Below are 13,177 nucleotides of genomic sequence, written 5' to 3'. Positions count from 1 at the left end.
GAGACATAGAAGCCGACAAAAGACGCAGGACTCATACAAAGACATTTTCTGTCTTCAGCTTTAGCATCTAATCAATTCTGTCCCCTCTACGTCTCTCCTAAAAAACCAGTCCCCTGACCAAAGCTGGAGCTCAGCACCAGGGGACTGGGCAGGACTGTGCTGGGCACAGGGGTGCCAGCCCTCCGCAGAACTGCAGCCCCCTCCTGGGAAGTGAACCCTCGTCCAGGGGCACCCGCGGGGGACGCGAGCGCGCGGGCCGTGGGGTGCCAGCACCCAGCCTGCCGCCCCGGGTCCCCAGCCCCGAGAGTTGGCCCCGGCCCTTCTATCCCTCAGGGATTTACTCGGTTGCAAGAAAGCTCAGGAGGAATAAAAACCATCCTACCATGTCCAGCAGCTGAGACTGCCAGGGAGGCCAGAGACCGACTCGCTGCAAATGGCTCAGTAATCTTCCGTGGTGAGCTGGGGGCACGTCCCTCCGGAGCGGGGGAGCGGCTCTGCCCCGCAGCGCTCCGGGGCCATCCACGCCGGGGGCTGGGGCAGGGCGCTGGGAAAGCGAGGAGCAGACGGAGTCTGACGGGTGGCTGTACACTTTGGGCGAGCTCTGCAGTACCTGTATGTTTTACATTTACATAAGAGCACTGTGACATTGGAAATATTTTCCTTTTATTACAATATATCAAAAATATGCAGCTTTAGTAAACAAGGTCATATTACACTTTCTAATGCACTGTACAATGCTACATTACACTTATATTCGGTATGGAGAGGGAGCCCAGGCTCCCACTGGCAGGTCTGTGAGGTGAAACGACGTCCACCAGCAACCCGGAGCTTGCCCAGGTCCGTGCCGGGGCAGGCTGTCGCCCTCCGCCCTGGGCTCGCCCGGCGCCCGTGGCAGCAGCACCACCAGCAGCCGCCCCAGGCCCTCTCCTCCGGTCCCAGAGCCTTTCACAGTCCTGTCCTCATGCCTCGGCAGCCCTGGAGCTTAGTCGATCTTTTCCACCTTCCCGACGATCTTCTCTTCGAAGATGGGCAGGATGGTGTCATCCTCCCGCACCTCCTCGAAGACCACACCACAGTCAAACTCATCACTCACTTTCTTAAAGTAATACCTGAAAAAACAGAAACATGGGGGCAGAGAGGGGGAAAAAAAAAAAAAGAGCAGGTGAATCGTCATAGGGGCACCACAGTCCCCAACCTGGGTACAGTCCTTCCAAGCCCCTGAGCTCATGGTGCATGGGGAGGAGCTCCCCCAGACATGGAAGCAACTGGGGCTACACTTTTTCCCCTGCCCTCACCCAGTGAGCAAAAAAGAGTGGTCAGGATCCCTGCTGGCATGTTCAGGAGCTCCAGCCCTGAAGCCAAGCCCGTTCAGAGCTTGCCCAAAAGGATGGAGGCACCCAAGTTGGCGGAGCACTTCTAGGCAGGCTTTCCCATGGCAGCTCCTACTTGGAATGGGGAACTTGGAGAGCCCCACATCTGATACTCTGGGACTCCAGCAGGACCCAACCTCCCTGTCCTCACCGGAGGCAAGTTTGGGAAGAGCTGAAACAGCTCTGGAAATTGGAGGCTTCCTCACAGCATCACTGAGCACTGGCTGATGCTGCTCCTCACCAGCCCAGGACCTCGCAGCGTAGCTCAGAAGTTTTGCTGAAGGTGTGACCTGTGATGCAGGCCGTTTCTGGTACAAAACACAATCTGCCCTGTCCCTGTAACCTGCCTCTTCAATAGCCTTGGCTCTACTGCCATGTGCCCATGGCAGCACGCCCTCCTGGAAGGCTGTCGGGACCTCCAGGAATCCCCAGCCTACCTCCACCACCCTCCTTCTCCTTGGTGGGAGCAACACTGCTGCGTCCTGGCAGCGGCGCGTGCCAGGGATCGCTGCCAGGCTGCTGGTACCGTGCCACAGGCGGGGAGCAGCCCTTACCTGTAATTCCCTTTCTTGGTCAGCAGCTCCTTGAACTGTCCCAGCGTCACCACGCGCCCTTTGACGAGGGTGCGGTAAGGGATCGGCTCTCCGCAGAAGTAGTAAGCGACCACGATGTTCTCACACAGCTGGGGTGCGCTGCTGCCTGGTCTCTTCTGGGGCTTCAACCTGCTGTGCAAAAATACAAGCGACCTGCTGAGACTCAGCCTAGCTGCCAGCGTGGGCACAGCTGGATGGAGGTGCGGAGTTAACGCCCAGAGCCCTCAGGAGCATCCTCTGCTCTGACCTCCAGGTGAAGGAGCAAACGGCGCTTGGAAGGGCTGGATGGGGCCAGGCTGCAGCTACAAGGAGGGCGCAGGCTCTAGCTCAGCCCCTTCGTCTGAGGAAACCTCTCCCTGGGCTCTGAGAGGGGATGGCCCTTCCCACGGCACCGCCGGCCTGGGGAGTCACCCCTGAGCTCCGGGCGAGGCAGAGCACGCTCCTGGTGCGCACCCAGCACGCGGGGGGGTGGCAAGGCAAACAATGCTCAGGCTACTCAGGATTACTGCTGCTGTGGCCAAAAGAGCTCAGCACGGCTTTCTGCTGGCCTGCATCTGCAGGGCTGTGCAGACAGGAGCTCTCCCACTCCCCACAGCTCCCCTGGGCACCTCTCCCAGTGTAGATGGAGGCCGGAGGGGATGGAGCTCCCAGCGGGACGTGCCCTGGAGGCTTTGCTGCCCATCCCATCCATGCAGAGTGGCAAGGCAGCCACCAACCCCAAAACTTCAGTGACTTTAAATCTTGTGTGTTTTCCTGACTCTCAGGATGTTGGTCTGCTCTCTGCTTCCAGCCCACACAACTGGGGTTCTGCTACGTGGTGCCATCACTAGACTGAAAGCGTCAGCCCTGCCTTAACCCCATTTTCAGAGGTAGACAAAAGCAGCAATAATAAAAATCAGGGTACTTTGCCCTTCTGTAGAGCCTTTCATCTGGGGCGCTGTAAATGCTACACAAACACTGGAGCAGCCTACACAAATTGGTAACTTGGCATGTGTGGTCTAAGCCAGAGGCAGCCTTCTCTTTCAAAGTCACATAAACCAAATTTGTCAGCTTAAAAAAAATTATTTAAAAGCATGCCGGATAAAAAAGATGATTTTGTATTTACATGACTGGAAAGTTGCTATAAAAAACACAATTTGCCAAGCACATGAGGTAATCAGAGTTTTGGAAATGACTCTGACCCTAACCTTTAAACATTGGCTCGCGGGCAGAGCACCTTTTTAATGGCATGCCCACGTAAACACCGGCGCTGCAAACCAAGGCCAGACACGATCTTTTCACCTCTTTCTAAAGAGGTCTGAAGTTCAACTGAACAACCTTCCTGGTGCCTGCTCTGCCTGGGAGACCTTTGGAGAAGATGCAGCATCCGGAGAGGCAAGGGTCTGCTCCTGGTGCCAGCAGAGCTCTCGGAGCCTCTCCCATCCCCATATCAAAGCACAGGATGCCCTTTAGCTAGAAAAACATTAAGGAATTGAGTCATCCTTGGGGGGAAAAAAAAACTCAAACAAACAAAAAACCCCAAGGCATTTAAAGGAAAAATGGGTCATAAATTCAGGCAAATTCTGTGAACCCTGTGAGCCAGAAGTTAATTGAAGGGGTTTGGAAAACCTCAAAGTCCCTAAATTTCTCTTAATCCTGCTAGAAACAAGTCATGACTAAGAGAGAGCTGCAGTGTGCCTGGGGACACAGCTACGTGCCCTGCGCAGGCGGCAAATCCGGTCCCCGCTGGGCTGCCATTCTTTGCCTGGGGAGACGGAGGGGACACCCCTGAGCTCTGCCAAGGTAGAAGCAAGAGGGGGATCGTGCTGGTGGCTGGGAGCCTCCTTCCTCCTCCTCCTCCTCCTCCTCCTGCCACATAATTCACCCCTGGAAGGCCATTTCTGAATGTGCTCAGCCTGGCTCCACTGCTCACCTCCTTCTAGAGCAGAGATGTGCCTGAAATGATGCCCGAAATGATGCCCAAAAGCAGAAACTCCGCACTGCTTCACAGAGCTAGAGTGAAAAACAACCCCCGTGGCTTTGGATTACTCTTGCCATAAATCAAAGCAAGGGCAGATGGCTGCGGTGCCGCTGAGCTCCTGGGGCCGAACAAGGCCGTGCAGCAGGATGAGCTGGCCAGGAGCAGAAAACAGACACGTACACCAAACCACAGCCACCGATCTCGAGCAGGCTGAAGCAGAGCTGATGAATACGAAATCACTGAAAATGTAATTTTGGATGAGCTGCTCTCAGGAGGATGAGACAACACAACTGTCTCTGCTTTCATCATCGCCAAGAGATCTCCTGAGACCACAGCTTACCCAGACAGGCCACCAGACCATCTCCGAGCCCTGCCTCATTAAAGCTTCCACCTGCACCCGTCTCCAGGGTGGCAGCATGACCCAGAAACACAGCCAAGAACCCCCACCCTGCCCCTTCTGGGATCACCAACCTTTGCTGCATTTGTCATCAAATCCAGTAAGGAAACAGCAGCACTCACCTGACTGAGGGCGTCTGCATTTCAATCCTGATTCCTTACCCCTATAACCCAGTGGTGCCGTGACAGGGAAACTAAGTCTGCGTTACAGCACGAATCCAACCTCACTGCAAGGCAGAGGTGAGGGGCTCAGCTCGCTCCAACTCAGCCCCGGGGCTGGAGAGCTTTGGAAAGCCTGAAATGCACCCAGCAGACGCTACCTTGAGAGGGGTCCCAGCCACCACCTCTGCTCCTCTTCCAGGCTTGGCCCAAGCCAGTTCATTTCGTGCTAATGTTCTCACTGCTTGCAAAAATCTCTCCTCTGCAGAGCTGGTACCAATTACTTCATCCAGCTGCAACTGTAAGTGAACTGTGACACCGAGCTACAGAAAATGGCTCAAAACCTGGCTGTGCGTGGAGAAACCCGATGGTCACTGCGACGCCAACGCTGCGCACGCGGGAGCTGCAGGTCACTCAGCACCAGACACTCAGTCCTGCGTTGCTGGCTAGCAGCAGCCAGGTAGCTATCTCAGAGATCACTGCTCCTCCAGGAACAGGCAGAAAAAGGCTTTTTCTGCAACAGAAGTCTGATTTTTGGATGAATATTTATGATTCCCAGTAGAGGCACTGCAGGAGCCTCCTTTATTTCTAGCAGGGCAGTGCTGGGGTGGGAGGGGGGCTGGTGGCACCCCCAGGGCTGCAGGCAGGGGCTGGGGGAGGCCAGTGCTGGTGAGGGCTGTGCGGGAGGGCAGCGGCCGAGGAGCGGGTGACCGTGCTGGCCAGGTCAGCCTGGCTGTGCCAAGATGGCACAGGGCACTCTCCCCCCGGGGCCGCCCAAGCCGGGGCCCCAGGGACGCCTCCGGGCTCACCTCCACCTCTCCTGCCCCTGGCACTGAGCTTCCCCAGGGCTGCTGACAAACCTGGGACGCTGCCTCCAATTTCCCAGAGCCCTTCAAAGCTCCCGACTGATACAAATGGTGTTTTCACATAAGGTCCCTTCTCTGTTTCTCCTTTGATCTCAAACCAGCCGCGGGGTCTATTTTCAGGCAGGCTCTGTGCTGACCATAGCAGGTGCTCTCTAAAAGGCTGCTAGCTCAGGTGTTCAGCTGGAGCGCCCAATCCTGCCGAAACCCAGCACAGAGAATTCAGCACCCAGAGATCCTGGGCTCCCCGGGGACCATGGCATCCATTCCTGCCTGCTACAGGACACGGGCACATTTGCTTTTCATGAGCAGTTCCCCAGCCGGGGCAGGTCAGGGGGATCCCTGCACCACCGGGACAAGAGCCAGACCTCACAGAGAGGCACCAGGAGCAAAGCAGCGCAGCCCTGGGACTGCTCAGCCTGTCCCGCTGGTCTGTACAGCACTTACCACAATGCCATGGGGTTCCTACAAAAGCTACGCTTACAATACATGCCAAATTATTATTAGAATATTAATTGCATATGCATATAGCCCAGGCTTGTGTTTCCAAAGTGTGTATTTGCATCTGAACATTTCTGGGGAAGGTGTGTGAATTTAGTACGACTATAAACGGTTCTACTAATAAACCCTATATCCAATCACACCAACAGATCAAATAAACTTGGCTTAACCTGACTTGGGAGAGCCCTCTAATTACCTGGCCTTCAATCAATGCTCTAACATAAATACACAGAAGTCTGCTACATGGTCACTGCAAGCAAAATTAATTGGAACTTGGCAATTAAAAGAGCTTTTTAGAATCACATTCACGTTTCTAAGACTCAGACTGCAAAGTTTCAAGTTCTCAGAAGGCAGCTCTAAAGCTGTGAAAGGTTTTCAACGGACAAAGCGCTTTTAGCTGTTAACAGTAATTATCTAGCACTTCCAAAACGCTTTTCATCTGAGAGCTCCCTATGCCTTGCAAACAGTGTTCCCTGAAAGATAGCACAGGAGCAGGAGGAGCTCTGGAACAGGCATTAAGCTGAGTCACAGAAAGATGCAGTGCCTTGGATCCGGCCATGCAGCGCGGCAGTGCTGCTGCAGCAGGAATACAGGGCAGTGCTCTCGCTCAGGTGCCACCAGCAGCCTTTGCCAGAAGCCTGCGGGCGATGTAAAGAGCAAATACCTATTCTTCTACGCTTAATTCTGCTGCATCCTGCTGAATTCTGCTCCTCCACCAACCTTTGAAATCACTGTGTGTGACTGAGCGGAAGGTCAGCAGGTACCGGGGCAGAGCTCTGCCATACCATGTCCCTTCTAGACACGCTCCCCTGGCCCAGCTCCTCCTCAAGCTCTCAGCAGCCCCTTCCCCACCCTGCCAGGGGTGTTTCCAGCCTCTCCACCCACAAACCGTACGTCCGTGGGCATTCACAGCACCACGTCAGAGGGACCGAGGCAGATTTCTCAGACCTCTCTGCACGTGCCTCCACCCAGTTGGTGCTGGGAGCTGGAGAGCAGAGCAGAGGACCCGGACATCTCCCCCAGCTGGCCCCCTTCAGAGCAGTCTCCCCCTTCCCTCCCAAGCAGTCAGCCCCTATTGCCATACCTTTGTTTAAGGGGGAGTTTTCCAGCCCTTTTTTCCTCCTCCTCCAACCTCCTGCGAGCTTCTTCCAGCTGGGTGAGAGGGTTGGGGGCTGGATTCGGTGGCATGGTAGGATCTTGGATAAAGGGGTGAGAAGGCTGGACAACGTTCCGGAGCTGGGCACTGACCCACGGATGCACTGCCACAGGTCGCTCGATGGACAGGGGTCGGACCATATCATGGGACAGCTGCTTCTTAGCACCTGAAGAGCTACACACAAACACAAAGGTTTTCCACAGGCCACCGAGCCGCTCTGCACAGCACACACAGTCACTCCTAGATGGACCTACTGCTTCTGCAGCCGGACACGGGCACCACCGGGAAGCTCCTTACAGCCTGGCTTCCAAGGGAGAAGGGAGCACCATCCACCTCTAGAGGAGATTTCAGGGCAGCAAGCCCCGGGATATCAGGGTAAGCAACCCAACCCTGACACGAAGCCCACAGATCTGTTTAAGGGCTCTCATCAATACATTAACACAAGCAAAAGGCAGCTCTACTGTTTGTGACCTTCCCCCAGCAGATGCCCTCCCATGTGCTGCCGATGTTCCCAGGCTGGGAGCCTCTCCATGAGCCGCTGTCGGCATCTCCAGGGAAAGGGCTGTTGCAGGGATGCGCTCGTCCTTCCCCAGCTCCAGCAGCAGAACCTGCTGCCTGATTTCACGGTGGCCTGGTGCTGCCCGTGGCTCTGGCACTCGGTCCCAGCTGCCTGCAGTGCAACCTGCCCCAGCCTCCACCATCCCACAAGAGAAGAAATCACCAGCAGTTTCACCACTCAGCCACCAGCACAACTGTGTCGGTGGGGATGAGACCCCAGATCCCTCTTGATGACACCTGGCAAGCACTGGTTTTGCCAGACTGACCAGACTGCAATTAAGGATCCGTGCTTGGAGATCTGCTTGACTCCAGAGAGATTCCTGACACAGCCATGTCCTTGGCTTCATTCTAGGCAGGTGAGACCATCCCAGAGGATGCTCCCAGCAAGCCGAAACACTGGGCAACCCTGAGCTGTGCTAAACCACCTACTGAGGACTAAATGGCTCCAGTGCAGCAGGTCCTGCATTTCTATCAGCACCTTGCAGGGACTACCAGGCATTTACATACAGCAAACGCTTAAAGGAAAAATACTGCTGCTTTACCCACCTCGGAACCACAGCAGCAATTTGTGACTCTTCTGGGGCTGCAACCTCCCCCCCACGGCCACAAGTCATCCTTCCGAAAAAAACAGCCCTACAGCTCCCAAGCAATCCTCAGTCTCCAAAGGGTCTAAACGCTTGTGCCTGGTGAATTTTTGTCTTCCCAAGGTCTCCAGGAACAAGGCAGACTGCTGGACCGCATTGTGGGGGATGCACTACAACAGTGTGAAGACCCCTTGCTCTGCCAGCCCTTACCCGTGGTTTGTTTTCTTATGCCTGCTGATCTCCTTCTCTCCTTCTATGATCCACTGAAGGATCTTCTGATTTCTCTCCACGTCTTCAGGAGATCCTGGCATCTCATAGTTGGCACCATCACTTTTCCCTGAATCGGTCTTCTTAACATTTCTTTTTGAGAGCAGACTTGCTTTCCCACTGCAAGAACAAAGCTTGAGACATTAGTGCTTTGCCTAAGCCCAACCACCGCAGACCGTGGCAGGGGATGGCCATCCCTATCTCCACACACACCCAGCCCTGACGTGGCCCCCGCTGCCCTCCACAGCCCCCTGGCTCTGCCACAGCTCAAACCAACCAGGCCGCTGTTGAGGCTAAGAGCAAGACTGGCCAGCCCTAGGCACAGCAGGCTCCTCCGTCCAGCCACCCGCGGGGAAAGGGAGCTTCTCCTCCGGCCAAACGAGCCACGGCAATGTGACAAAATGACAGATCTTCTGCCACATGAAGGGCTGTGTTAAACCCCCGTCTCTTTGCTCAGAGCGGGAGGTTCATCCTGGTGCTGCAATCCATTGGCTGTCTCTCCATGTCCGACCGAGATCTGAGCCCTTCCCCTCACCCCGAGATTCACTGATACCCCAACTGATGCTGCACAACATTCGCTTCTCACCCCGAATTGAACCGAGACTTCAGGCCACGGTGGAAGTTCACATCCTGGCGGGGGGGCTGCCTTCTCCAGGTTCTCGTGCGCTGGGAAGCACAGCCATCCCAAACGCCGGAGCCAGACGGGCACCGGGCAGTAGCCGATGCTCTGGCTATGCGTATGGCTGCAGCAGAAGCTCCTACAGAAGCCCCACTGGCCTGTCCGTGTGCCCCATGCTCATGAGGCCACGCAGAATTCACCTGTGCTGGCCTGTCATTGCCACAACCTGTAATTTCATGGGACCCCCAGCGTCCTAATCACCCCCCTGCTTTACTCCATAGGACCTCCCTACCTCTGCTTCTGCATGCTCACTAACACACACAGGAAAAATAACCTTAACATCTCAGAGGAGTAACAGGTCCTCAGACAGCTTTGCTGATTTTCTGGGGAAAAACACTTGAGAGGGGTTGCTGAAGATCTATAAAGGCAGGGCAAACTGACAACTTCTCTGTTTCTCCCCACACAAGGACTAGCAGGTCTCAAATAAAATTCTCCAGCAGCAGGTTCGGTGCAAACAACAAAAAATAAGCCTTTTTCTGCAGGTTGTAATCATCCCGCAGACGCACGGCCGGGTTCAACAAGGAGCCAGACAAACCACTGCAAGAGACTGCTGGCGGCCAGACAAGACCATTCGGATGCAAACTCTTGTCTTGCAAGCTCCTAACCTGGGGACTGTCAGGACCTGTGATTTTGTGCCAGAGGAAGAGCAGCTCTGAGCGTGCCCTCAAATCTGTGCTGTAGTTGGTGCTGGAGAGAAGTCCTGTGCCTAGATGGGGCTTTGCACCGACCCAGCATGGCCGTGTTCATGCTCTGTTGAAGCAACAGCCTTGGAAACAGGGCAGAGTTAACTGCTTCTCCCTCCCTGGAGACCAGCTACCTTCAGCTGCCTCTGCCGCCCTCCTGCCACTCCAGAAAGCCGGTCCTGCCCGCTGCAGACCCAGCCACCTGCCTTCACTAAATATCTCAGCCCTGGTACGCTGCAAAGCATCACCCCAAAGCCAGAGCCTGGGGGAGCCAGCCGAGCTCGGGGGAGCACAGCTCTGCCCTGTGGCTGCTCCATCACCGGTCCCTTATCCCAGGCAGCCCCAAGCTCCTCTCTCACCTTTGCAGTCATCCCGTAACAGGACTAGCAAAACCCACAGTGGAGAAGGAACTTCACGGAGGGGACAGAGGAATTCAAACAGCCAAGATGGACAAAAGCCCGTAAGGCAGCAGTATGTCTTTCCTGGGCAGAGGGTCCCCTGCCCCAGAGAATGTCCCCTTGGCACAAGATGCCCCAGCAGCACTGCAACGTCCATGACTTTGTTAGGAAAAGAGCCCTTCTGGTGAATGGGTTACGCCTTGCAATATGAGGGCTTTTTTATTCTCTCATAAACACTTCAGGAGACTGGTTTCTGCTACCCAGACCCTGAGACACAGCCCTGTACTTAGCAGCTCCTGATGCATGGGGAAGTAGACCAGCATTTGCAATTTCTAAGCACCTCTGCTGCTTTAAGGAGCAGAAAAACTAGTTTATAACCCAGGCCACTAAAAATCCTGGTTAGAAGGTGTCTTTCAGCACCATGTCTCAGAGGTGAAAAGGGGTCTGTAAGGGTTATCAGGAGACATACACATTTCTGAAGAGGAAGAGCAGTGGGAGGCCCTCAAACCATGTCCCAGCACAGGCTTTCAGGAGAAAACATTGTTCAACCACCCTGTTTCACCAGCACACCACGGCCCACTTATGAAAGAGCTTCCTAGGGAACCCATGGCTCTGGGACCCGCGTTGGGTGTTGCCTTGACTCACCTGTAGCCTAAAGAGTCCATGGGGACAGGGGCCATGCCCAAGTTTTCAGTGTAGTTTCGTGACTTTGTTGCATAGTTATGTGAATCTACATTCCAAGCAAAGCTGTTCTGCACTCGCTGCGTGGCCTCGGCCTCGATCTGCTCTTTTGGTTTCATTACGCTGTGGTGATGGATGTGGTGGTAGATGTGTTTATGGTGGTATAAGTTAGCTGCATCCAGTTTCATTCCTGATTTTGTTGCGTGCTTGCCATGCCCTGGAGGAATTGTTCCTAGTGTCCCTGACAGCTTTCCTAAGTGGCCGCTTTCTGGGGACCGTGGCTTAGGAGAGTGACGGCCAGGTCCTGGAGACTGGCAGCCTGGTGTCTTCATCACGCGCTGTACATGTTCATCAAGGATGCTTTCTGGGTTTTCTTCATGGGCATCTCTCATCTGCATCCCAGCGCAGCCCATCTCAGAGTAACGAGGAGCAAAGTGATGAAAGGCTTGGGCGGAAGGCATCTTGTGGCTAAGGACTGAGGGACCAGAAGAGATATCTGCATCCTCACCTTCTTCTTCCTGCAAGAAACAAGAAGACAATCAGTGAATGACAGTGGGGTGGTGGAAGGGGTTAGGCGTGGCTTTGTCCAGCCAGATCTTGAAAACCTTCAAGAGGGAGATCCACCGCCCCTCTGGGGACCTGTCCCAGACTGTGCCACGCTCCTGTGGAGAATTTCCTAACACACAACCTGATCACCTCGCTGCCACCAAGCCAAGCTGCTCAGGTCTCTGTACCTGCCTTTTGAGCCACCATTAGCAAGGGTCTCCCAAAGAGACTGAGGCAACCTCTGACACACAGCCCACACATCATAATCGGGATTTACAGATGCAGCTTTTTCTGGTAAGTCTTAACAACTCAATCAGATGTACAAGTGGGCAGAACCTTACTAAAAAGCTTCCTAAGTCCCTTGAAGGTGGTTCTCTAACAACCAGCAGCAGAAACACAACTTACTGCACTGTATCTGTGACTTTCTATGAGCCTTGGGTGAGAGACTGCTTCAAAGCTCATCAGATAAAGCCCAAAGCTACAGGATATGTGGCAGAACAGTTCTCAAGTCAGGCAAGACCAGGGAGGTTTCACACCCAAATGACTAATTCACACAGCAAAGCAAACACCGGGCTTGCAACAGGAGGGATCAGCTGAAGGTTTGAGGAACCTGAAGGAGCACAAGTCCAAGGGACCTGACGAGATGCAGCCGCAGGTCCTGAGGGAACTGCTGTATGAAGTGGCTAAGCCACTACCCATCGTATTTGTGAAGTTGTGGCAGTCTGGTGAAGCTCCTGCTGACTGGAAAAGGGCAAACATAACCCACATTTTTAAAAAGGGAAAAAAAAGAAGATCCAGGGAACTACAAGACAGTCAGTCTTACCTCTGTGCTCAGCAAGATCACAGAAACTATGCTAGGACACATGGAAATTAAGGAGGTGACTGGTGACAGCCAGCATGGCTTCACTAACGGCAAATCACTCCTGACAAATCTGGTGGCCTTATACGATGGGGTTATGGCACTGGTGCATAAGGGAAGAGCAACCGGCATCATCTGCCTGGACTTGTGCAAAGCATTTGACACAACATCCTTGTCTCTAAATTGGAGAGACGTGGGGTTTGACGGATGGAACACTCAGTGGGTGAAGAACTGGCTGGGTGGTCACCCTCAAGAGTTGTGGCCAGCAGCTCAAGGTCCAAGTGGAGAGCAGTGACAAGTGGCGTTCCTCAGAGGCTGGTGTTGGGACTGGTGCTGTTTAACATCTTTCTCGGTGCCATGGACAGTGGGATCGAGGCACCCTCAGCAAGCTCACTGACAACACCGAGCTGCGTGGTGCAGCCGACAAGCTGGAGGGAAGGGATGTGCCATCCTGAGGGACCTGGACAGCCTGGAGAGGTGGGACCATGCGACAAGTTCAACAGGGCCAAGGGCAAGGTCCTGCCCATGGGTCGGGGCAATCCCAAGCACAAATCCAGGCTGGGCCAGGAGTGGATTGAGAGCAGCCCCAAGGAGAAGGACTTGGGCTGTTAGCGGATGGAAAACTGACTGTGAGCCAGCAATGTGTGCTCACAGCCCGGAAAGCCAACGGTGTGCTGGGCTGCACCCAGAGCAGGGTGGGCACAGGGCCAGGGGGGGATTCTCCCCCTCTGCTCCGCTCTGGGAGACCCCCCTGCAGGGCTGGGTCCAGCTCTGGGGCACCAACAGCAGAGGGACACGGACCTGCTCGAGCGGGGCCAGAGGAGCCACGGAGATGCTGGGGGGGCTGGAGCCCCCCTGTGAGGACAGGCTGGGAGAGTTGGGGGGTTCAGCTGGAGGAGAGAAGGCTCCGGGGAGACCTTAGAG

The 13,177-nt window shown here is 54.8% G+C and overlaps 1 protein-coding gene across 1 annotated transcript in view; it reads right to left on the bottom strand.

Moving 5' to 3' along the window:
• Window positions 1–6: 6 nt before the first annotated feature.
• Window positions 7–13,177, bottom strand: part of AXIN1 (axin 1) — a 24,513-nt gene continuing 11,342 nt past the window's right edge. The window contains exons 3-7 of the mRNA XM_026859404.1: window positions 10,813–11,366; window positions 8,351–8,527; window positions 6,927–7,172; window positions 1,925–2,092; window positions 7–1,109 (exon numbers count right to left, since the gene is read on the bottom strand). Coding sequence (XP_026715205.1) covers window positions 983–1,109; window positions 1,925–2,092; window positions 6,927–7,172; window positions 8,351–8,527; window positions 10,813–11,366 — 1,272 coding nt within the window. The 3' untranslated portion in view covers window positions 7–982. The remainder of the gene's footprint in view (window positions 1,110–1,924; window positions 2,093–6,926; window positions 7,173–8,350; window positions 8,528–10,812; window positions 11,367–13,177) is intronic.

Source organism: Athene cunicularia, assembly GCF_003259725.1.
Source record: "Athene cunicularia isolate RWA chromosome 14 unlocalized genomic scaffold, athCun1 chr14_part2, whole genome shotgun sequence".
Classification (NCBI taxonomy): domain Eukaryota; kingdom Metazoa; phylum Chordata; class Aves; order Strigiformes; family Strigidae; genus Athene; species Athene cunicularia.
Note: the sequence above shows the minus strand (reverse complement) of the source record. Positions and strands in the feature narration are given on the sequence as shown.